General features: G+C 38.8%; 1 protein-coding gene across 5 annotated transcripts in view; it reads left to right on the forward strand.

Moving 5' to 3' along the window:
* LOC101029972 (collagen alpha-4(VI) chain-like) overlaps window positions 1-23,696 on the forward strand; it is a 120,601-nt gene that overhangs the window by 74,606 nt on the left and 22,299 nt on the right. For 4 of the 5 annotated variants that reach the window (XM_074405444.1, XM_074405442.1, XM_074405445.1 and 1 more), the window contains 13 exons: window positions 4,550-4,603; window positions 4,720-4,755; window positions 7,901-7,963; window positions 9,917-9,979; window positions 11,128-11,190; window positions 11,701-11,763; window positions 14,150-14,200; window positions 17,202-17,237; window positions 17,342-17,404; window positions 18,662-18,724; window positions 19,905-19,940; window positions 21,284-21,320; window positions 23,600-23,611. In XM_074405444.1, the coding sequence (XP_074261545.1) occupies window positions 4,550-4,603; window positions 4,720-4,755; window positions 7,901-7,963; window positions 9,917-9,979; window positions 11,128-11,190; window positions 11,701-11,763; window positions 14,150-14,200; window positions 17,202-17,237; window positions 17,342-17,404; window positions 18,662-18,724; window positions 19,905-19,940; window positions 21,284-21,320; window positions 23,600-23,611 (640 nt within the window). The remainder of the gene's footprint in view (window positions 1-4,549; window positions 4,604-4,719; window positions 4,756-7,900; window positions 7,964-9,916; window positions 9,980-11,127; window positions 11,191-11,700; window positions 11,764-14,149; window positions 14,201-17,201; window positions 17,238-17,341; window positions 17,405-18,661; window positions 18,725-19,904; window positions 19,941-21,283; window positions 21,321-23,599; window positions 23,612-23,696) is intronic. The other variant, XM_074405446.1, reaches the window with a different exon arrangement.

A 23,696-nucleotide genomic window follows, 5' to 3' on the forward strand; every position in this document is an offset into this window, starting at 1 on the left:
CCTACAAAGGACGTGAACTCATCGTTTTTGATGGCTGCGTAATATTCCATGGTGTATATGTACCACATTTTCCCTATCCAGTCTATCATCGTTTGGCATTTGGGTTGGTTCCAGGTCTTTGCTATTGTAAACAGTGCTGCAATGAACATTCGTGTGCACGTGTCCTTGTAGTAGAATGATTTATGCCCAAGACAATTCTTCTTGCTCCAACGTGGCCTAGGAAAGCCAAAAGTTTGGACACTCCTGTTCTAGCCGGTTAAGTGCTGTTGGAGAGAGCTCCCTAGGGGCAACCTTTCCTTTCCGAGATGAACCAAAGAGCAGATTAAATGTTGCAATCTGGATGGAGAAGGTTTCCTGATGAAGCAGTCTTTCCGATCAAGCAGAGCAGCTTTATTACATACCTAATATTGGAGAAAGCTTGGTGAACCAATCATACCAGTCAGAAGTGAGAGAGCAACACTTCTGGGGAGAATGAAAATCAGTAACCACCTTTTTGGGAGGCAATAGGCAAGGCACGTCAGTCATCAGGATTACCGTTTTTTGTTTTTGTTGTTACTATGTTTTAAAATATACAAAGGACAGAAAGCCTGCCTAGCAGTGTTTAGCTAATAAATGTGTTTTATAACCCAGAGATGGGTGATGACCACTTTGGCACAGCAGCTTATGATCCCAGAGAGCAGGCGGCCCCCTGAGGCCATTTATCCAGCCCCTCCACCGCACTTCAGGAAGGGGCACCTCTTTCATTGGTGGTCAGCGAGAGGAGCACAGTATGTGGCGGCCCTCCAACGGTCTGAGGGACAGTGAACTGGCCCCCTGTGTAAAAAGTTTGGGGACGCCTGCCAGAAAGCCTCAGTGACGTAATCAGCGCCTCTGCTTCTACACTGCCACCCTCAGGGTGTCAGCTTTCCGTCCCTGGGCTTAGCAGCTCCAAGTGTTTTTGTCTTCCCCAGTTACATAAAATGCCAGAAGAAAAGGGCCTTTCCTTTCATCAAATTACTCCCGGCAACATTCTCTTTATAGCTCATTAGCCACAATAGGCCCCGTGCTCTCCACCTGCCCTTGCCGCATTTCAAGAGATGCAGAAAAAGCAAGTCTCAGTCTAACCAAAGGAAATGGGATCGCCACAGTGGTTTAGGCCTGTGGTAATTCATACCTTGGAGCTGGGTGTGTCGTTGCCCCGAACAAAACTAGAAAGACCAAACAGATTTTCTTCACATAGAGGAAAGGGAAGGGCTTGTTTTATAGGCCACCAAACTCAGTCTGCCACAGCTTTAAGATGGGTATGTCATTTGATCTGCTCTTTTTAGTCCTAGAAATGTAAGCGAATCATGGTGCAACACAAAGATTTACCTCCAAGGATGGTTATTGCAGTGATTTGTAAAGTAGTAAAACATTGAAAATATTTAAATGTTTAATAATAATGGATTATTTATATAAACAATGCTCTTCCACATAGTGGAATAGTATTAGACCATGAAACGTAAAAGATGATTTCATGATATGGAAAACATCCACAGTGTAATATTAAGTGAAAAAAGCAGGTTACAAACCCTGTATTTAACGTGAGTCCAGATTTGTAGACCGTTTTTATATCGCCAAAATTATGTCTTTCTTTTTAATTAATTTCCGTTTTCATTTTTAGATTCGGGAATACATGTACAGGTTGTTACAAGGGTATATTGTGTGGTACTAAGGTTTGGGCTTCTATTGATTCCACCACCCAAATAGTAAACATAGTACCCAATAGGAAGCTTTTCACTCCTTGCCCCCCTTCTTCCCTGCCCTCTCAAAGTCCTGTGTCTGTTGTTCCCATCTTTATGTCTGTGTGAACCCAAGATTTAACTCCCACTTATAAATGAGAACACGTGGTATTTGGTTTTCTATTTTGGGGGTTAGTTCATTTAGGATAACGGGCTCCAGCTGCATCCATGTGGCTGCAAAGGACATAATTTAGTTTTCTTTTATGGCTGAGAGTGTATGCCCTTTACATGGGACACAGTGTCCATGGTCAGCGCCCTCAGTGCCTTTAGAAGAAGTGTGTTACCTTTTCTTTCAGTACACAGCAGAACTGGGTTTGGCCTCCAGCTCACTTACGGCAGAGGCTGTGGATACTGTCGGTTGCCAGCCCATGTCCATTCCCTTCTATGGTATAAAGAAAGAGAGATAGGAAGGCATGAATAGAAAGAAGAAAAAAGGAATGTAGAAAGGAAGGAAGGAGGGTGAGGGAGGAAGGGAAGAAAGAAAGGAAGAAGTGAAAGGAAAGAGAAAAACCAACTTGTTTGCAGTGGCAACATGCCAGCCCCTAGTGTTTCTTTACCTTGATTTTATTCTTTGTATTGTTGAAATAGTCCATGATGAACCTGTTACTTTTTATCCTAACTCTTCATTCTGAAAAATTTCAAATCTATGGAAAAGTGCAGTTGTAAGGCTAAACACCAACGTTTACCCTTTAGCCATATTTGCTTTATATCTTTTTATACATATACATAGGGGTGTGTGTGTGTGTGTGTGTATGTGTAACTGTGGATTCATTAAAGGCTTCATGACACTTTGCCTCTAAATTTTCAACAAGTATTTGTTAAGAAAGAGGATATTTTCTATAAAAACATAATATAATCATCACACTTATGAAATTTAATATTTATACAATATTCTTTTTTTTTTTTTTTTTGGTTCTGAGTGGAGTCTCTCTGTGATGCCCAGGCTGAAGTGCAGTGGCACAATCTCAGCTCACTGCAACCTCTGTCTCCTGGATTCAAGCGATTCTCCTGCCTCAGCCTGCCCAGCAGCTGGGATTACAGGCGTCTGCCACCATACTGCTGATTTTTGTATTTTTAGTAGAGATGGGGTTTCACCATATTGGCCAGGCTGGTCTCGAACTCCTGATTTCAAGTGATCCACCCACCTCGGCCCCCCAAAGTGCTGGGATGACAGGCATGAACCACCGTGCCCAGCCAGTATTATTTTCTAATATACAGTCCATATTCAGATTTTTCCACCTGCTCCATGTCTTAGGCAGTTTGGGTTACTGTGACAGAATATAATAGACTGGGTGACTTAAATAACAAATATTTATTTCTCATAGTCCTGGAAGCTGGGAAGTCTGAAATCAAGGCCCTAGAAGATTCAGTGTCTGGTGACAGAGTACTTCCTGGTTCATAGACAGCCATCTTCTTGGCTGCAACCTCACATGGCGGAAGGAGAGCTAGAGTGCTCCTTCAAGCGTCTTTTATAAGGGCACTAATCCCACCACAAGGGCACCACCCTCATGGTCTAATCACCTTCCAAAGGCCCCACGTCCTCATACTGTCACACTGGGGGCTAGGATTTCAACATATGAAATTTTAGGGGAACACAGACCTTGAGTCTGTAACACCCCAGTCATGTCCTCTGTGGCTGCCGCTTGTTCCAGGATCCAGCTGAGACTGTGCAGTGCCTTTACCTGTCCTGTGCCATCACTGCCCTTTCATCGCCTTTGCCCAGTTATTTGTTTACATGACGCCTACACTGTACACCAGTTATTTTGCTAAACACCCTTGAATTAGGATTTGTATGATTGTTTCCCCACAACTAGGCTAAACACTTCTGGCATTATAGCGCAAACTTTTTTATACTTTAAAAACTTTTGAGAAACGTAGTTTTTAATTGTTGCATTCCATTTCAGTAAGTGTTTCTAACATAATTTGATCAACACTTCCCTCGTATTGTGGGATCTTTAAATTGTTTCAGAATTTAATCTATTATGAATAACAGTTGGGTGAACAGCTTTGCATGAAGCGTCTTTGTTTCTGTATTTCGCATTATACCCCTATTTACGTATCCCTATTGAGTTAGCATGTAACTTTGTGAAATAATTAGCCGAAGTCCCCCTACTTGGCTTCTCACATGGTTGCCATTTTTCCTAAAAAATGGACTCATTCTTTCTCAGAAAAATACTCATTTTTTCCACTTCTGACCCCAAAGAGGTGAGAATACCAGAATCTTTCCTCACTGTGACTATATAAACTCCTCTCTCTGTCAGCATCTGTATCTTTTGATCACCCATGTCTTCAGAGAGACACTTTTTCTACCTTCTGTTTCTGTCTTCCACTCAGGACCCTAAATTACACAGGTAGAAAGAGAAATGCCAATATTTTCAAATATTAAGCATGGCTTGTTGGAGGCTACGTGTGACTGTGGTCCCAGCATGGTGAACTGTAAGGAGTCATCCAAGGAACAGTCTCTGGGGAAAGACGCCTATAATACTGATATTTTGAAATATCAGAATTTAATGTCGTTTTCTTCTCGAGCATCACTGACCAACAGAACATGCTGAGATCGTCAAACTATCCTGTATCTGTGCCGTTCAATATGGTAGCAACTAGCCGCATGAAATTACTGAACACTCGGAAGGTGGTCAGCATAACAAAGCAACTACATCTTTAATTTAATGTAATCTGGTGTAAATTTAAGTGCCACATCTACCTAGTGGCTTCTGTAGTGGATAAAAAGTTTCCCTGGCATTCGTTGTTTTTTGTTTCTGATCTTCGCTTTATCTCTTACTTTTCAGGGACGTTCTAGTTTTGATGGAGTTCAGGGACAAACTGGAAATGCTGGCCCTCCGGTAGGTGTAGCAGCTGCAGGGATGTATTTCCCCTGCCTTTGTGGAAGAGGGTGGTAGGCTGGGGTGAAAATCGGTTTGCTTCCTTCTCTAAGGTCTCTGTTTTCCGTTTTTCTTAGGGGTCAAGAGGAAGGCAAGGTCCGGCAGGGTTAACGGTCAGTGCTTTCTAGAAAGAGTTGCTCTTTTTTCCACACATGTGACTGCTGTATTTATTATTGATACATCATATCTGCACATATTTGTGGAGCACATGTGATATTTTGATATATACATAGAACATAGAATGATCACACCAGGGTATTTAGGATATCTATGCCTCAAAATATTTATTATTTCTTTATGTTGGGAACATTTCAAATATGATCTTCTAGCTATTTTGAAATGCATAATATATTGTTAACTATAGTCACCCTACTGTACTATCAGACACTAGAACTTATTCCCTCTGTGTGACTATTTGTTTCACACATTAATGAACCTCTTTTCATTCTCCGTATCTCCAACCCCCTTCTCGGCCTTTGGTAACTATCATTCTACTCTCTACCTCCGTGAGATCAACTTTTTTAGCTCCCATATGTGAGAAAGAACTTGTGATATTTGTCTTTTGGTGCCTGACTTAATCCACTTAACATAATGACTTCCTGTTCCATCCATGTTGCTGCAAATAACAGGATTTCATTCTCTTTTGTGGCTGAATAGTATTTCACTGTGTGTATGCATTGCATTTTCTTTATCTGTTCGTCTGTTGATGGAAACTTTGGTTGATTCCACGTTTGCTATTGTGAATAGCGCTGCAACAAGCAAGGGGGTGCAGGTAACCCTCTGATACACTGACTTTCTTTCCTTTGGGTAAATGCCCGTTAGTGGAATTTGTGGATCATATGGTAGTTCTATTTTTAACTTTTTGGGAAATCTCTATACTGTTTTCCACAATGACTGTGTGGACTTATATTCTTACCGGAAATATGTATCCCTTTTCTCTGCACCTTTGCTAGCATTTGTTGCTTTTTGCATTTTTTATAAGAACTATTCTAACTGGGATAAGATAATATCTCATTGTGGTTTTCATCATTAGTGATGTTGAACATTTTTTCATATACCTATTGGCCATTTGTATGTCTTTTGAGAGATGTCAATTCAGATCTTTTGCCCACTTTTTAATGGGATTGCTTTTTTGCAATTGAGTGTTTGTTCCTTGTATATGCTAGATGTTAGTCCCTTGTTGGGTGAATAGTTTGCATGTATTTCCTCCCATTCAACAGGTTGTCTCTTCACTCTGCTCATTTTTTTTTTTCTGTTCAGAAGCTTTTTAGTTCAATATAGTCCTATTTGTCTAACTTTTATGGCTACTTTAAATTGTTCTCTCTGAGGTCAAGGAGAGTGTTGGCTGGGCTGTCTGAGGTTGCATGAGGTTCATTGAAAGTTTCCATGAAGATTTTTTTTTTTTTCATGAAAAAAGGAAAGTCTATATGATTATCTGACTCCTCCCCACCCTGCTATAATGTTTCATGTCAGTTGAAAAGAAGCTAATATCCTAATATATTAGAGTAGAGCTTTCATTTCTATTATTCATTTTATTTTTATCTATTTCTGTTTCATTGCTCTATATGCCTATTTTTATACCAGTATCATGCTGTTTTGGTGACTATGGCCTTATAGAATAGTTGATTTTTAAAATAAGAAATATAATTACAAATATTTGTAGGCTTCAGAATGAACTAGGTTTATCCACCATGTCATTGATTTTGCTAGTTGACTCAACATTGGAGCACTGGTCATATAAGCCCATTTATGTTCTGAGGCTGTAACTTGCTAAAAACCAGTCAGTCCTACCAGAAGAATATAGTTTATAGAGATGCTGAACTCCAACTTACAGCATTCCTTGGACTTTGGGAAAATGTGGCTCAGTATTATCTATGAAATTAGATCTGCTTTCTTTTGCAAGATGTATAATAAAGTGAAATTCTAAATAAAATTTTATTTATGGAAAAGGTTATATTTATGCCAAATAAATTGATGCATACATTATTTGTCAGTAAGGCAAGACTTTAAATTTGTTGTTTTTGATAAAATTAAGAATATTATTAATTTGTTAAAGGTACATAAACCCACCGTCCTTCTCCAAGTAGTTTCATGTTTTTCCATTCTCTTGTATAAAAAATAAAGGATTATTATAATGGACATAACATTTCGTATTCTGCTTTTCCCTATTTCCAAATCTACCTATTATCATTTTAGAACATTATATTTTACTCTATTGAAGTGCCATGATGTACTAATCTATCCTTATGTTGAGCATTTAGGTAATTTCTGTTTTGTTGGATATCATAGTAATTGATGTGAAGAACATCAGTGATGTGATGTGTATTACAGATTTTTTGTTTTGTTTTTGCTTTTGCTCTGCTGAAATTATTTTCTTAATTTAAATGTATAAGCATAGAATTATAAGAGTCTGAACTTAGCTGTATATAGCCACGTTGTTTTTATGAATGTTGCACTATGAATGTCACTAATATGATAATATGCAAATTACACATTTCATAACCTGGTTCAAAATTTCTAGCTGTATTGCATTTAAAATTTGGTTCATGTTTATAAATCTAGAAATCAACTCTTAAAGAGCAGAATAACATAACAGGAATGATTAATAGAAGTACTGAATAGTTTCAAAACCTGATGAAGCACAAGTAATTGATCCACACATTGATTAAATTCTGACTTTGAAGTTTTTGATCTTTGCATATCTATGAATAATTAATGATCTAGTCAACATGTGAGCAATACGAAAAAGACGGCAGAATAATTTGCAAAGTGGGTGTTATACTTAATCTTGGAAAACGTATCTTCTCTGTAGAAATGAAAATAATTTGTGGGATAAATTAAATCAGGTATAGAATGAATCATTTTAATAACTCACCCTTTGCCAAGAGACGTAGCTTCTTGCCATAAAGATCTATAGGGTTTCAAAGCCAGTTTTCTGTTATTTTCCCGTGCACTTTGCAGGCCTTTGTCTCAGAGTGTCATGTTTGTTGCTGTGTTCAATATTCTGAGTTTCCTTGTATGGAATAAAAGACCTCAAGAAAGGCTGTAAGAATCTGGTCTTGTATTTTGCCAAGATAAATGTAAATATCCACATTTCATCTTCAACTTCATCCTTTAAGAGGATTAATCACAACCTGTCAAATCCTGTTTGAGTCTTTCTCTTGCGGTTTCAAGTGATACACTGCAGGAAAAGCTGCTTTCAGTAAGAACACTGAAGATGGCTGGTGAACTCACTCTAAGTCTTATTCATTTTGACAGGGTGTGCCTGGAGAATCCGGTGAACAGGGTTACCAAGGAGAGCTTGGGTATCCAGGCTCACAGGTTGTATCTGGGAACTTGATTTTAGTGCTGTAGGATATTTGATTGAAATGTCAACTTCTCTGTTTGATAAGAATTTAATATAAATCAGAATGGCTTTGGATGCTTCCTTTCCAGGGCCTCCCAAAGCAGATGGTATAGCCCCCTTTCTGAAAAGATTAAACCACAATAGCTAATTTTTATTGACCTCTATGTTGTAGACACTGCCTAAAGCACTTGTATCAACTAATTTAATTCTTCGGTGGGAGGGGGGTTATTATTCTCATTGTACAGAAGAGAAATGAAGAGGGAAGGGAGACGTTAGGTAAATTGGCAAAGGTCACACAACTAATAAATGATAAGGCTGGGACTGAAATTCAGGCAGTATAGTTACAAAATCAATGCTCTTGATTACTGCCTCTGAAGCTGTGTTTTCAAATATTATTTAATTTTTAAAAACTGTATTCATATCTTGGTATAGTGCTGTACAGCTCTAGTCCCAGCTACTTGGGAGGCTGAGGCAGGAGGATCACTGTGAGCTCAGGAGTTTAAGGGTGCAGTGAGCTACGATGGTGCCACAGCACTCCAGCCTGGGCAAAAGAGTGAGACCCCATCATTCACTTTGGTAGGAAAAATCAGTGAAGTGTTTACTAAGCATCTGTTATGCACAGGGCACTCTGCTAATAGACCTGGGACGTTGATGCTGTTTAGGCAAGGGTCCTGTCCTCAAGGTCACCCAGTGGCGTTTTGTTAGGTTATCACCTGATAACTGGAAATTTAAACTTTCAACCAGTTCTTTCAGCATCATCTAAGCATAACCCAAATCTGTCGTTCTATAAGCCCTTCTGGAGCACATTATATGTATTTCTTTTAATAGCCAAATTGTTTTTGAGTATATGCAAATGGAAACACTTTGAAACAATAAATTTTGCTCGCATTTTGAATCATTCCCCATCATTAAAAATCCTGTGAGTGTCAGATGATAATTTTAGAAGGTAGCTGCTCCTCTTAGACTTGCTAAAGGCACTAAGGAAAAAAATGGGTAGTCAATGTGTAATTAGAGATTATATTTGTTTTATGATGAAAAATAGTATCTGAACTGAAGGGAAAACAGCTAAAAGATGTGTATTTTTCCCCTTTGTTTTTGATGACTAGCTCAGGACCGCGCCCCCGCCCCAACCTCGCTGCCACTGTTGGGTCCCTCCTTTCCTGTCTATACTCACTTCATTACACAGCTGGGTGGAAAGGAAGCCAGTCATGCTGGGAACCATGAACAAGATAATCAATAAAACCTCTCCTTAATTCTCACCTTCCCACTGGGATGTGAGCATGACGGTCTATTTAAATAGGTGATTGTCAATACCTCACCTAGGAAAGTTGAGGCCATGATCCATCAATACTTCTAATAGGAAAGTGTTTCTCAGAGAAGCTGGAAAATATTAAAGTGTCAAAAATCAGCAAAGTAAAATAGATTGGGGAGAAAATGAGCAAATCCCCAGAAGTGTAGTCAGTGAGATCAAGCCACTTAAATGCACCCTTGGCTCTTGATCAAATCGAAAACGCAATCTTTTGTTCTTAACCCGTGTGTGTATAAGGAAAGAGTTCATTTTTCAGTGGAAATCAATAGCCTTGCTGCCCTCTCATCCCCTCTTTAGGATTTAAAATTAGGTGAATGAATTAAAATAAAAAAGCAACATTCTCAAACTTTAGTACTCATCAGATTCACATGGAGAGACTGCTAAAAATATAGATGCTGAGGACTCACACCCTCTGCTTCAGATGGAGTGAGTTTGGAGTGAGTGTTCTCGGGTGCTTCAGAGTGCAGATGCTCCCTGATTAAAGTTGGATAAACGAGATAGTGATGGGTCGGGCACCTTAATTTGTGCTTCCACTGGCATCCAAGGTGATTTTGTGGTTACATGGAATATAAATGACTCTTTAAAAACTGGTTGAATTTTAATTTCATCTTTGGATCAGGGGCCAAGAGGAAGGCAAGGACCACCAGGAACTTCTGGACGAAAAGGCTTAGTGGGTGCTCAGGTAGGTTTTTAAAACAGCTACGGTGCAGCTACTCGTTAACACTGGCTGATTTATACTCTGAGTGTTCCTGGATAAATAACATAAAGCTACACTGTTTGTTCTGGGATATGGGGATATCAGGAATTTCTAGAAAAGCTCATTTGATGCAGTAGATATTGATCATCTGCTATGTATCTCCTACTCTAGGTAAATTGTGGGAATATAGTGACCAATTAGATATGGGTTTAAACCTCGAGGGTATGTAATACAAGTTCAAATTTAGCTACAGTAAAAGATGAAATAATAGTACCACACGAAACTATAAGTAACTAAACTGATCCTCACAAATATATAAGGAATCATTACTGTACCAATTTTATAGATAAGGAAACTGAGGCTAAGAGGAATTAAATGACTTGTCATCCAGATAGTAAGTGTCCAATCTTGGGTCTTGCTAGTGCCTGCTCTATTCTCCAAATAATATCTTGGTGGTTCATAGGAGGCTCAGGTAGATTGAGACTGATGATCAGAATGGCTTCCTCGAGATAGGGGAGCAGGAGGCCACGTCTACCACATACTGAGAATTGAGGGAATCATTTCTACGCTACAGGGGAAAACATTATTTGATTAAGAGCATTTGGGATGGCTTAGAAACATGAGCAGCATGATCAGAGTCAGGAATGAGCCTCCATCAGGAAACTGAAAAGGGCAGCTTGAAGATGGCTAAAGCCATAGCTCTGTCCCTTTTCTGCCTTGATCAGGAAAAAAAAATCTGGCCTCATAACTGATTACATTATTCAATGTCAATTGAAAATATTTTCAATTTCGAACAGGTGAAAGTCTAGGCTTTTATTTTCTGGATCTCTTAATCAAATAATGTTTTCCCCTGTAGCGTAGCAATGATTCCCTCAATTCTCAGTATGTGGTAGATGTGGCCTCCTGCTCTCCTATATCAATGCCCCCAACCCATAATGTAAATGTTTATATTATGCATTTTATATGTTGGAGGATAGAATTAATTTAACGTATTAAATATCAAAGGCTAAGCTTCCATCTATAAGGTGATTCGTGAGCGTATTACCAGTTATAAACTATTTCAATAATATCAAGAGAGAAAGATCGTTAACTTTGTGGCCCTAGTGGTAATTTTGGCTATGGTCTTGTTGCAGGGGAATCCTGGTACTCCAGGGCCTCCAGGTTCAAAAGGAAAAGATGGACTAAGAGGAATAAAGGTAAATATCAGAGAACATGCTCTTTCTTGATTGTAGCTTGAGAAAACCCGTCGGGTTTCCTTAAACCAATCTTTAGTTATAGCATCATTTCCAACATACATTTCTGATACGGTTGGTGATACTACTGACTGGAGGCAGCATATATAGACGAACATATAGAAAAATAAATCACATGTATAAGTAGACAAAGATGCATCAATAGATAGATATACATATGGAGTCACCACAAACACAAATGTGCACATCCGAATTTAGAAAAAGCCATGGTAATATAAAATTCTGTAATTGATGTTACATACCTGGTGTTGCTAATTCTCAATACCAGAATTGTTACTGTGTTTGCTAGTTACACATATTTAACAAAGCCTAGAGAAAAGTATTAACCTTAGGGTATAGGGTACGCTATCAAAACTTGAAAACAGTGACTGTAAAATCTCTAAGGAAAATGACACAAAATTGCATAACCTCATAGAAGAAAATTAATTTTATCTCTTCCCTTTATTATAAAAGGGAGAGCTTGGTGATGCCGGAGAGAGAGGCCCCAGGGGTCATCAAGGAGCAAGGGGGCAAGCTGTAAGTCTAGTTTCTCTGTGTTGGACTCTTGATTGAATTTATTTGCCGTTTGTTCTCGTTTTATTTAACATTCTAATATTCTTTTTTTAAATGCATGAAACCACTTTTATTCAGTTCAGAATATATCAGGCAAATCAGGGAGAGGTTGTCTAAAAAAATCTCAGTGTGCCCCAAGCCAAATTTTGATGGAGTCATCTACCACAGCATTAAAGTATCTCATCCGTCTTTTAGATTCCAGTAAGAAATCATGAAAAAAATAGGCTTGATAAACAAAAATGGCATCAACGGGATGTAATAAATTGAAACGGCTTTAATATCATTGCTGTGAACACGAAATTCTAATATTCTTAAGCTAAACTTGTGGTTACAAATACGACGTGACCACTAGCCCTCCTGAGAATCTGAGTAGTCAAAGTTTCTCAAACTTCTTGTATAAATTAAGAATCCAAAGATGTCTTGGAATTTATTTTGTCTTCTCACATGTTGAAGAGCAAAGTGCCAATGTCCCTCATCTGTTTGACAGTGATATCTTATAAGCATTTGAAGTCTTTCAGGAATAGAGAGCTGTTCAGCGAAACATTTCCCCCCCCCCCCCCAGGGCAACGAATAAGACAGCCAGATCAGCAAACTTTTAAGAGTATGGGTTTGATTATTTGCAGTATAGAAGTAATCTTTGGAGACCAAAGTACGTAAAATACTTAACTTCTATAAGACAACACTTTCAAACACAGGACTATGCCTTTTTACCTTAGTTATCACCCTGAATAGGAGAGCAAGTTAGCTATTTTGTGACTATTTTCAAGAGACCTCTCCAAAAATACAGAGTTTGGGTCTCCAAGGTTGCAGATGCTGAAGGTTCTGCACATCCTTCAGCAAGGAGAAGATGGAGTAACAGCAAATGAACTTCATTCTCACCCCTCCAGCCCCTGCCAAGAACTCATTTTTGGCAATCTTCTTATTTTTTTTTCTTTTCTAGTCTTTCAGTCTTTCCAATTTAGACCCTAGGAATCTTTTTCTGTCTTCAAATTTTTAATTTTTCCTCTCAATCTATCTTCATAGTTTTGGGGAACCCTTTGTCCATTCAGAAAAAAAAAAACACCTATAGGGTTTTGAATTTATTTTTTATTACAGGAAGCTCATTGTCTGTCTATACAGATGCTAAGCTCCCTGGGAGTATCATCATTTTCATGATTATTATCATCACCACCACTGCCACCTCCACCATCATTATCTTCAGCAATAACATTGCAACTACCAGCATCATCATCACCACCACAATCACCATCAATACCATCATTACCATCATCACAATCACCATCACTACCACTACCACTACTACCATCATTATCACCGTTGCTTTTACCACCATCACTACCACCACCATCATTACTATCACTATCGCCATAAACATCATCACCACTACTACCACTATCACTATCACCATGATCCCCATTATTACCACCACCACCATCATCACTACCATCACCATCATCAGCACCACCATACTATCACCACCATCACCATTGCCACCACCATCACTACCATCACCATCATCAGCACCACCATACTATCACCACCATCACCATTGCCACCACCATCATCATTACCATCACCATCACTATCATCTGTCACCATCATCACCACCACCTTCACTATTACCATCAGCACCACTACCATGACTACCCCTCTGCCGACACCATCACTACCACTGCCACCACCAGCAGCAGACTAATTACCGTTTATCAAGTACTGTCTCTGTGCCTGACATTGTGCTAAGCAATTTTCATACACAATCTCACTAAATCTTCCCAACGAGTATACAGTGTAGATGATACTATTATCCCTATTTTACAGATTAGGAAACTAAAGTTTATAGAGGTTGTGCAACTTCCCCAGGGTCACTCATACAACGAATGTTGGAACTGGAATAAAAATTCAGGTCTATCTGGGATTAGAGTCTGTATATTTAACCACTAAACTATATTGCCTCTATTCCAATCTTTTTCTCCAAAGTCTGTGATTTTGTCTGATGATTCACCAGTTCTAGAGCTTCTATTTTTACTTTATCTCACAAGGAAAGCAAATTTAGCTCAAGGGAAACTTTGCACAGTTGTGTATGACTTCCTACAACCAAGGTATCATCTTGCTGATGTACAGATGGGGGCTTAAAAAAACCTAAAAACTTCCTTCTATTGTGGTCTTTCAAAGTTTAAAACCTGTATCTCCTCCAAATCTGGAGTGTTTGTCCTATGAAGGTCATCTCTCAATCTCCATCAAGCTCATTTGCTATCCCAGCATTGTTGATTTATCCAAGAGTTCATATACTATTATTAACAAGTGTTGATCTGCATGACTCTACAGTTCATCTTATATGTCATCTTCTTAGGGTCTTCCTGGTTCTGATGGATATGGACATCCAGGAAGAAAAGGAAAAAAGGTGAGAGTAACCTTACAGGGTATTCTGAACTAAGGACTCTAGCTTTTATTTTATTTTTAAAAAGAAGTGTTGTTTTCCAAGTTGTATGCCAGGAACGGTTTCTACATATTTACAAAATGTTTTGGCTGCCAGAGTTCCCTCCCTAAAAAGTAAAAATTGATTTTGTCGCCCCCTTATTTAAAAGTCAAACTTCTTACCTCATCTTCCACATATATGTCAGATATTCCCACCTCAGCTCTGGGAGTGCCCGAGCTTCCACATATATGTGGAAAGGTAATGTCTGGAGATGTTTTGGTTCTTACAACTCAAGGAGAGGGTACTGGCATCTACTGGGTAGAGATGCTGTTTGACATGTTACAGTGCACAAGACAGCCCCTCCCAATAAAGAACCATCAGGTCCAAAATATCAGTAGTGCTGAGGCTGAAAACCACACTTGAGACTTAACTCCTCGACCCTCCCCACTCAATTACATCTGCTGTAGTTGAGGTAAACCCTATGTTGCTAAATCCAATGGTTACTTCTCTGCCCTCATTATGTTCCATCTCACAGCAGCATTTGACAGTTTAATCACGGGTTTATTTCTGATTTCTTTCCCCTCATTCAACTTCCAGCACGTTCTATTTTCCTGGTTTTCACTGGCTTCTCTTTCTCATCTGCTTCGCTAGATCTTCTGGATGTTATTGACCTTCAAGTACTGGAAGACTCAAAGCTCTGTTCTCATATCTTCTTCCTTCTTTGCTCATCTCTCAGGTGACATTTCTTGGGGAAATCCAGTTCCTTGGCATCAATAACCATCTATCCTGTTATATCCACTTTGTTTCTCCAGCTCGGACCCATATCCTAAACTCTAAATATATTTCCATTTGGTCATCTAACAGGCATCTTAAAATTGGCATGTCCCCAAACAACTTTGTTCTTGATTTTTGTTTGTTTGTTTGTTAACCTTGTATTACAGACCAATTCAATGAATAAAAGTGGAGACCAGTATAATGACACTCCCCTGTCTCATCCCATGTATCCATCACCTAACCCAAACAACGAAAAACCCTTGGCGAATTTTGTTTTGTTTTATTTATACTCCCACTCACTTCTCCTCCCACCATGCTGATTTCATACCCCCTCCTGTCTCCTCAAACCTCCGAGATCTGCTTTGTCGTCCATACTTCAAGCAGACGAACGTGTTTCGTGTTTCATTAAGAAAGTGGAAGTGGAGAGAGAACTTCTATGTATGTCCCTCTACTGTAGGTCATGTGATAGATAAGATTTACTTCAAGATAATCATATATTCCATACACAGATATTTTAGGTTGCATCTTTAAAAGATTATTTAAAAATATGACCAAAATACCGTTCTTACACCAAAGAATAATAATAATCCTTTATATATATGTGTGTGTGTGTGTACATATATATATATATGTAATTGTACTTTAGGTTCTGGGGTACATGTGCAGATTATGCAAGACTGTTGCATAGGTACATACATGGCAATGTGGTTTGCTGCCTCCATCTCCCCATCACCTATATCTGGCATTTCTCCCTATGTTATCCCTCCCCAACCTCCCCATCCCCCACTGCACTCCCCCTAGCACCCTCCAACAGACCCCAGTGTGTGATGCTCCCCTCCCTGTGTCCATATGTTCTTATTGTTCAACACCCACCTATGAGTGAGAACATGCTTTAATATTATTAAATATCCAGTCAGCCAAAACTGGTTCCTTTAACAACCTGCCCCTGCTCCAGCCTTTCCCATCTCTAAGACTGGAAACTTCAACCATCCAATTGCTCAAGACAGACTTGAGCTGTCATTGATAAATCTTTTTCTCTTACTCCCACGTTTAATTCATCAACAAATAGTGTTAAGTCTATCATCAAAGTACATCCGACATTTCATCATGTCTCACAACTGCACTGCCACCCTCTGGACCAAGCCAACGTAATTTTCCATCTGTGTTTCTGCAGTATCCACTGAACTGGTCTCTCTGCATCCACCCTTGCCTCATATAGTTAGTTCTCCATGCCACAGCTAGAGACGTCTTTAAAAACGTAGTCAGATCGAGTCATTTTCTTACTCAAAGTCCCGCTGTCATTCTCAATGTCCCTCAGAATAAAACCCACTGTTAACATGGCCTGCAAGAATTTACACATTGTGGTCTCTGTGAACTCTTTGACTTCACCTTCTCCTGCCTGCCCTCCTCCCTCCACTCTGCTTCAGTCTTCCTCAACCCTGGCGGCACGTACTCCTCCTGACTTCAGAGTTTGTTTTCACATACCCTTCCCTCCACCTGGAATGCTCTTCTCCCTTAAGTCTGCTTGTTTTCTCAATTCATACTGGCCTTTGCCCAAATGCTGCCTTTACAAAAAGGCTTTTCCTGACCACCTATGTAAAATAGTGCCTCCTCATCCCTTGATACATGTAATCCTTTATTCTTAATCCCCTTCCTGGAATAACATTATCTCTTTCTCACATATATTTCTTTGTTCATTTTCTTCCCCACTAGCATGTAATTTCCATAAGAGCAAGATCTTTGTTCTGTTCACTGCTGAATTTCCTGTGCCTAGAGAAGTTGTTGGAAGATAGTAGATTCGAATAGGTATTTGTTTAATGAATGATTGCTTTGTAGTGTGCCTTTGGTTCCGACAATGAGCACCTGCTTCCCAACACTCAATGTGGTGCCCTCTCCCTTGGTTTCTGTTGGATTAAACCTCAGATTATTTGAACTGAGAGATAAAAATGCCTTAAGGAAGAAGTTTCATTACACAATATACTAAGGAGGGGGAGACTTTGTAAGTGATTTACAAGTTGTTTCATGCTGAATTAGGTAAATGAAATATGGCCACTTGAGAGCAGCTCAAGATAACAACTGTTGCTATAGTTGTTTTTCCTGGCTCTTGTTTTGAGTCTATTTCCTCAAAATTATAGTGTCTTCTTTTCCCCCAAGGTATGTCAAGGAAATTTCTTAATCATTAAACAAGAACTCATCTCATTTCTGACACTAGGGTGAACCTGGATTCCCTGGCCATCCTGGTACACAAGTAAGAAGATATATTTCTGGGTCTGGCAACTGGTAGGGAGCATGTGTCATTTGTTTATGCTTACGTTTCTTTATACTCAGAGTTCTGCTTTTGATTCTATTAAGGGAGAAGATGGTGACCTGGGCCGTCCAGGAGAGAAGGGGGTGAAGGGAGTAAGAGGGAAGAGGGTAAGAATCAAATAAACTTCCCAGGAGCTATAGAAGCCCACATCATTATGGAAGCACATTTCTACTGGGTTAGGACTTCTTAGCAGGAAGCCCATTCCTCTTCAGTCAATGCTCATTCCACACCCTCTTTTGGCTATCCCACTCCCCACTTAATCCCACTGTCATTTATCTTCTGAATACAAATACAGTTTACCAAGCCATAACAACAGAAAATCCAAGTTGGGAGTTTCGGTTTTACAATACCAACCTTTTAAAACCAAGTTTGGGAGCAACTCTGTCTTTGGTAAGTCTAGACATCATTTGGAAGGATATCATTTTAGCTATAGAGCAAACGATTGCTATTTCTTTAGGATTCTTCCAAGCCTTAACTTTCTCCTGCTATTTTCAGAAAAGATTCTTGAGAATATTGTTACCATCTTGGTGGACTTTAAGTCCACTGCGCTTTACACAGTCTCCGATTAAAAATTAATTCCTCTGGGTTCTGAATAGTCAGCCTTGAAGAGCCACAATCACTGGCAGCTCTTTTTGAAAAGAGTAAGCTTGTGGATATCTAACATCCTGGTGATGTTTAGATGATATACCAAGGTCTTCTAGAAAATGGACTAGTGTTTACTGCAGAAAAGAGGAAAGGAAAGTCTTTTCTAGATACTTAAGAATTAGTATTTTCATGCACTGGTAAGAACATAAAGAAATATTTGATTTGTGCCTAACTTGATCTGCTGCAGGCAATGGTTTCTCTGGTCAATTAACTTTTTTTCTAGTTTCAAATAAAAAAAAAGATAAAGGATCCACTGTATTTATATAATGCTGTGTCATTTCAAATATTTGGAAGTAAACCTATGGCCACCATGTGCCTTTTCTGAAACACTGAGAACCAGAAGGTGGTGGAGAAATTTTTCCTTTTTTCTGACGTCAGACTCTTAATGCAGACATCCTGCATTCTTTTTATTGTATGACCTCAAGACTCAATGGAGTGTATTGAGCCATCTTTTAAGGATCTGTCTAGAAGTGTGTGTTTGTGTGTGTATGCACATGTGCATGACTGAGGTTGAGTATATAGGGGGGTGGATTTGGATGGTTCCCATAAAGAGACCACCCTCTCTTTCTATTCTCCATGTCTTATCCCACAGATATTCAGTTTGTAAACTAGCTGGTCAATATCAGACTCATTGGCATTAGGAATAATAACATATCAAAGTGGATCTGATAGTTGTAATCAAGGAAGAAGCTTATTCTTCTGGTTTGATCATTTTTTAGGGTAATGCTGGCTTTCCTGGATTTGTTGGAACTCCAGGTGACCAAGGCCCGCCAGGACAAATGGTAACATGTACCCTTCTTTTGTTTTCAACTGCTGTATAAAAATGAATAAAGACTTGATAAGAGGAATCTCTAAAGAAGAAATGAACATTTGGGACAAACAGGAGGATCGACATAGAGAATGGGGCAAATTTGTCCTAAAGCATATTAACTTCAAGTCTCTATATAGTGTATTTATTCAATATATATTTTTACTTGAACATTGGGAAGATATTGGAGTGGCTGGAGATTTATGAACCTGTCTAAATAAATAAAACAATGCGTGAAACTCAATGGAGAGTGAGTTTATCAATGGAAACGAGATGAACAACATTTATGCAAAAACCAGAAGAAAAGCCTAAAAAACCATATTTATATAATCTTAACTGAGCTAACAATGTTGAAAGCCCACAAATATTTTTTAAATTCCCTGGAACATCATTTGATATAAAAGGAAATACTTTGAAGATGCAGTCCTTCTGCTCTGTGCTTTGTCCTAGGAGGCCAGACTGTCAATCATGAGGGATGGCACAGTAGGTCAGCCACGGATTGAACCTGTTGGTCTCACTGCAGTTTAGGGTTTACTGGAGAGGTGGAACAAAGTCAGAAAATAAAAAGTCTTAGTGCTAGAAGGACCATTCATGCCATTTTTGCAGAAGAGAAAACAAAGGCTGAAATGAACATAGTGACCTGCCTGAGGTCACAAATTACCACCTTGTAGATTCTGAATAAGAACAATGATCTGTAGACTCCCAAAGAGGTTAGAGCCATGCAGCTCTAATCTGAAGGTTTCCAGGGAAGACTTCTTGGTCAGTATTAGGGCAGAAAAAGGGTGATGCTGGGTGGCCTGAAGAGAAAGGGTAAGGAAGGAACTGGGGTCTACTTTAGAGCTATTGATGAATGGTCCTGGGATCTTGGATTGCTCTTTTTCTGAGTGTGGTCCTAAACTATGGTTTCAAAATGACCTGGTCCTCTAAGAGTGTGTCCATCGAGATCTTCTGGACTCAGAGGTCTTGGATATACCTCTTAGGTACTCGGGCTTTCTCCCTGAATGATTCAGACAGAACTCTAGGTCTAGGAGTGAAGAACAGAAGATGCTTTATGTAGTGTGGTAGGTTTTCTTAGACTCTTTTGCCACCTCTGTAGAAGAATGTGTTGGATCTCAAAATCTTGCATTTTAAACTGAAGTTTCTGTTTTTTCCAGGGCATCAAGGGCTCCAAAGGTTTGGCAGATATGACGGTAGGTGAAGATTTTAATTCCAAACTTTCTTCTTCTTTTTTTTTTTTTTTTTTTTTTTTTGAGACAGAGTCTCACTGTGTCACCCAGGCTGGAGTGCAGTGACACCATCTTGGCCCACTGCAACCTCTGTCTTCCGGGTTCAAGATCTTCTCCTGCCTCAGCCTCCTAAGTAGCTGGAACTATAGGCATGTGCCACCATGCCTGGCTAATTTTTGTATTTTTTGTAGAGAGGAGGTTTCACCATGTTGGCCAGGCTTGCCTTGAACTCCTGACCTGAAGTAATCCACTTGCCTTGGCCTCCCAAAATGCTGGGATTATAGACATGAGCCACTGCACCCAGCCAAAACTTTAGTCTTTTTAGAACACAAAGCTTTCCATTTTCAGAAAATAGAAATCTGTTACTCTTAAAGATTCTTGAGTTTTTTCCTCTTACAAATTCTGTTAGTACTTTAAGTTTACAGACTACTCTGAAATGTTATCACCAAGTCAAATACAAAAAGTAGAATGATATTTTAAATCCAGCAGAGAATTGAGATGTCTTTGAGCAACACTAGTTGACATTAAAAAGAAAGAAAAAAAGACTTTGAGGCTACTACCTTTTGTAATGCGACTTTTTGTAAAGCTCAAAAACTGCTTGTAAAGTATGTATAAACCCACACACAGGCTTTTATATAGCACAGGTTTTTGTGTTTCATGGCACAGTTGAAAACAATCTCAAAAGTTATGATAGTGTTTTATCTCCCAAGTACAAAAATACTCTTAGGCGGGGGTCAGGGGGTGGGGGCTGGGGGTGTGGAGGCAACTGAGGAGCAGGAAGTGATGAGGTCTTGGATGGAGGGAAGAACAGAACAGAGAGGAAGGAATCAAGGGAAAGAAGCAGAATGACTAGGTAAGCTGTTAGGCGCACCTGTCTTGGCAGTCGTTCTAATGAAGTGATACAGGAATTGCTATTATAGTATAGAGTGCCAAGAATTGAAAGCATTTACCTGCATTCTCTGCTTAGATTCTTTGATTTCAACTTCCTCAAAACCAGGTTTGATTCTACTGCTTTGTAAGGCAGATTTTAAAAATGAGTATCCCTTATCTGCCTATCTCCAGAAATATGGGCACTATATTGTATACACATCTTTTAAATGTTTTAAAGTATTGACTATATTTGGAAATGTAATTGTAGAATAGTCTCATGTGCTCTGATAATTTTTAGATTTTCTGTTGTAGATTAAAAACTTCACATAGGCTCTGATAACATCCATATGACATTCCTAAGTGACAAGCATGAACAGAGATATGCTTCAAGTTAAATACTTTTTCGTTTTTCCTATTTTTCCCCATCTTTTTAACAGCCCTGCAAAATTGTTGATTTCACACGCGAAAACTGCCGTAAGTTGTTTTGGAAAGGCTCAGAAGGAGCCAGTGGTGTGAGCTGGGGATGGATTATGGATTAGGATCATAAGTCACTTGAGGCTTTGGCTGAGGTTTGGGAGGTGCCTTATTTGTCGTGAAAGGCTTTTATAAATTTATGCATTGGGCTTCGTTCCCTGTTAGGTAAGTAATCTTTCCTAATGTGGTCGCAGAAATAAAGTGGATTGAGAGCATGCCATCTCAACAATGAAAAGAAGCTCCACTGATCAATACTGTGCCCCCAGGAGATGTCAAACTGCACAGCTGCTTGTCTGTATCTTGCTGCTTCTTATCTCAGAACAGGGGAGCTTTGTTCTTTTTATCTAACCCTTTTACGCAAGAGGGATCAATGGTCACCCTCTGAGAAGAAATCTGTCCTATTTTATTTACAGTTGTGTTTTTAAAATGGAATTATGAACAATCCAATCTTAAGTAATGTTTTGTCACATCCCCACGTTGGAATTTTAGTATGTTCAATGCATTCCACGATATTTGTGTCCTGTGATATGTACATTTCTCTACTTACCGGCCATGGGGCGAGAATGTTGATTTAGCAAATGGCTTCATTTGGAAGTTTGGGTTTTCTCTACAGTCGTTCTGCCCTGCTTACCCTAACCCTTCCATGTTCTCTGTGTTCCCATCCAGTGGCTGTTCAGGGAGATTGTGGAATTCTTTTTCCTAGAAATCATAAAGAATTATACCATCAGTGTGATTAGGAATTAAGAGTGTCAGAGTTGACAATGTAAAAAGTGAAAACTCTTTTACATTGAGGGATGCCATGAAGTCAAAAGTAAACAGAAAAGTGGGAAAAAATTACTTGCAATAAAAGCAAAGGACACAGACAAAGAAACTAACTTCCTTACTATATCATGTTGAAATATAAAAAATTGCTACTGTTCAATCATTTTTATCTACAAACAGAAATTTCATAATGGCTAAACCTGAATGTGAAAACGAACACCACTTTTGAGTTGAAAATGGGCAAAAGACATGAATGGGAGATTCAGAAAAAAATTATACAAATGTACAATAAACCTATAAAAATGTTCAACTTCACTAGAAGTCAAAGGATACAAATTAAAACAGTAAGATACACGTTTTGTTTCTCAGATTGGAAGTGTTTTAAAAATGCCAGAAAGATCCCTGTTCAGATTGGGAAATGTGTAAGAGTACACATTGCTTGTGAGAGTGTAAATTGATACAACTTTTCTGAAGAGCAGTTGGCTGGACCATGCATATAAAATCCAAACTTATAGGGATTTATATAGGGCTGTAATTGGACAAATGTGGACAGATACATGTACTAGTATGCCCCTCATAAAGGGTCATCTATATGGTAGATAATATTGCTCTAAATTCATTGATGGAAAAAAATCATCACATACTAAGTAAATAAAGATTCAGAATAGACTATATCTTGAACTCCAAGTTTTATAAAATGACATGAAATAATTATATATTTATGTACATAAATACATATACATGATGAATTAAGGGTAGTTCTAATATTTTTGTTTTTTTAGTATTTTCCTTGAAAATATATTACTTGTATATACACACATATATAACACATATAGTTTATAATTAATTTATATGTAATTTTATATGTGTACATATCATATAAATATATAGAATATAGTTTCAGAATAGCTCAATGTATTTGTTAGGTTTAAGTTCAGTTGAATGTGACCTAAATTTTCAGTAACAGTGGTACAAATGTTATTCTGAAACCATAGGCTGGAACTAGTCAGTTCAGGTTGATATGGAGCCCGTGGTGGTTAAGGATCAGTCCCTTTACATTTTCTTCCTTTGCCGTTGTGTGTATATAGGGTGTTCTGTTCCCCAAATTACCTCATGGTCTAAAAATAAATCAAGGGTCAGACATCGTATCTATATTTCAGCTGGCAGGAAAAGGAAGGGAAAGGAGAAGAATATTTTTCTCCAAGTTGTACCCATTATCCTTCCTATTCTATTACCTACAACTTGTAAGATGGTGAAGTTGGGAGATGTTGTCCTCGTTTCAAGCATCCATTTGCCCAATCCAAAACTGGGGGTTTCATGACTATAGAAAAAAGGGAGAATGGATTTTGGGGAACACATAGAGGTCTCTGCCACACTCAGCAGGAGTCTGAGAAGGCTATGCTTGAATTTCTCAGAGGAGATGGTTTTTCATATTGAAGCACACACACGGAAAAGGTACCACTGCCTACATAAGCTAACAATATCTTCTTTTCTCTCCAAACTAATTTCCCTTCCAGCTTGTTCAAGAGGTAAATAACATTCCTTCTTACTTACATCCTTACCTCTTCAGAGGCATTACAGAACATCTAAAATCTGCGTATTTGTTGTGTCAAG

Source organism: Saimiri boliviensis, chromosome 9 (genome assembly GCF_048565385.1).
Source record: "Saimiri boliviensis isolate mSaiBol1 chromosome 9, mSaiBol1.pri, whole genome shotgun sequence".
In the NCBI taxonomy this organism is placed as follows: Eukaryota; Metazoa; Chordata; class Mammalia; order Primates; family Cebidae; genus Saimiri; species Saimiri boliviensis.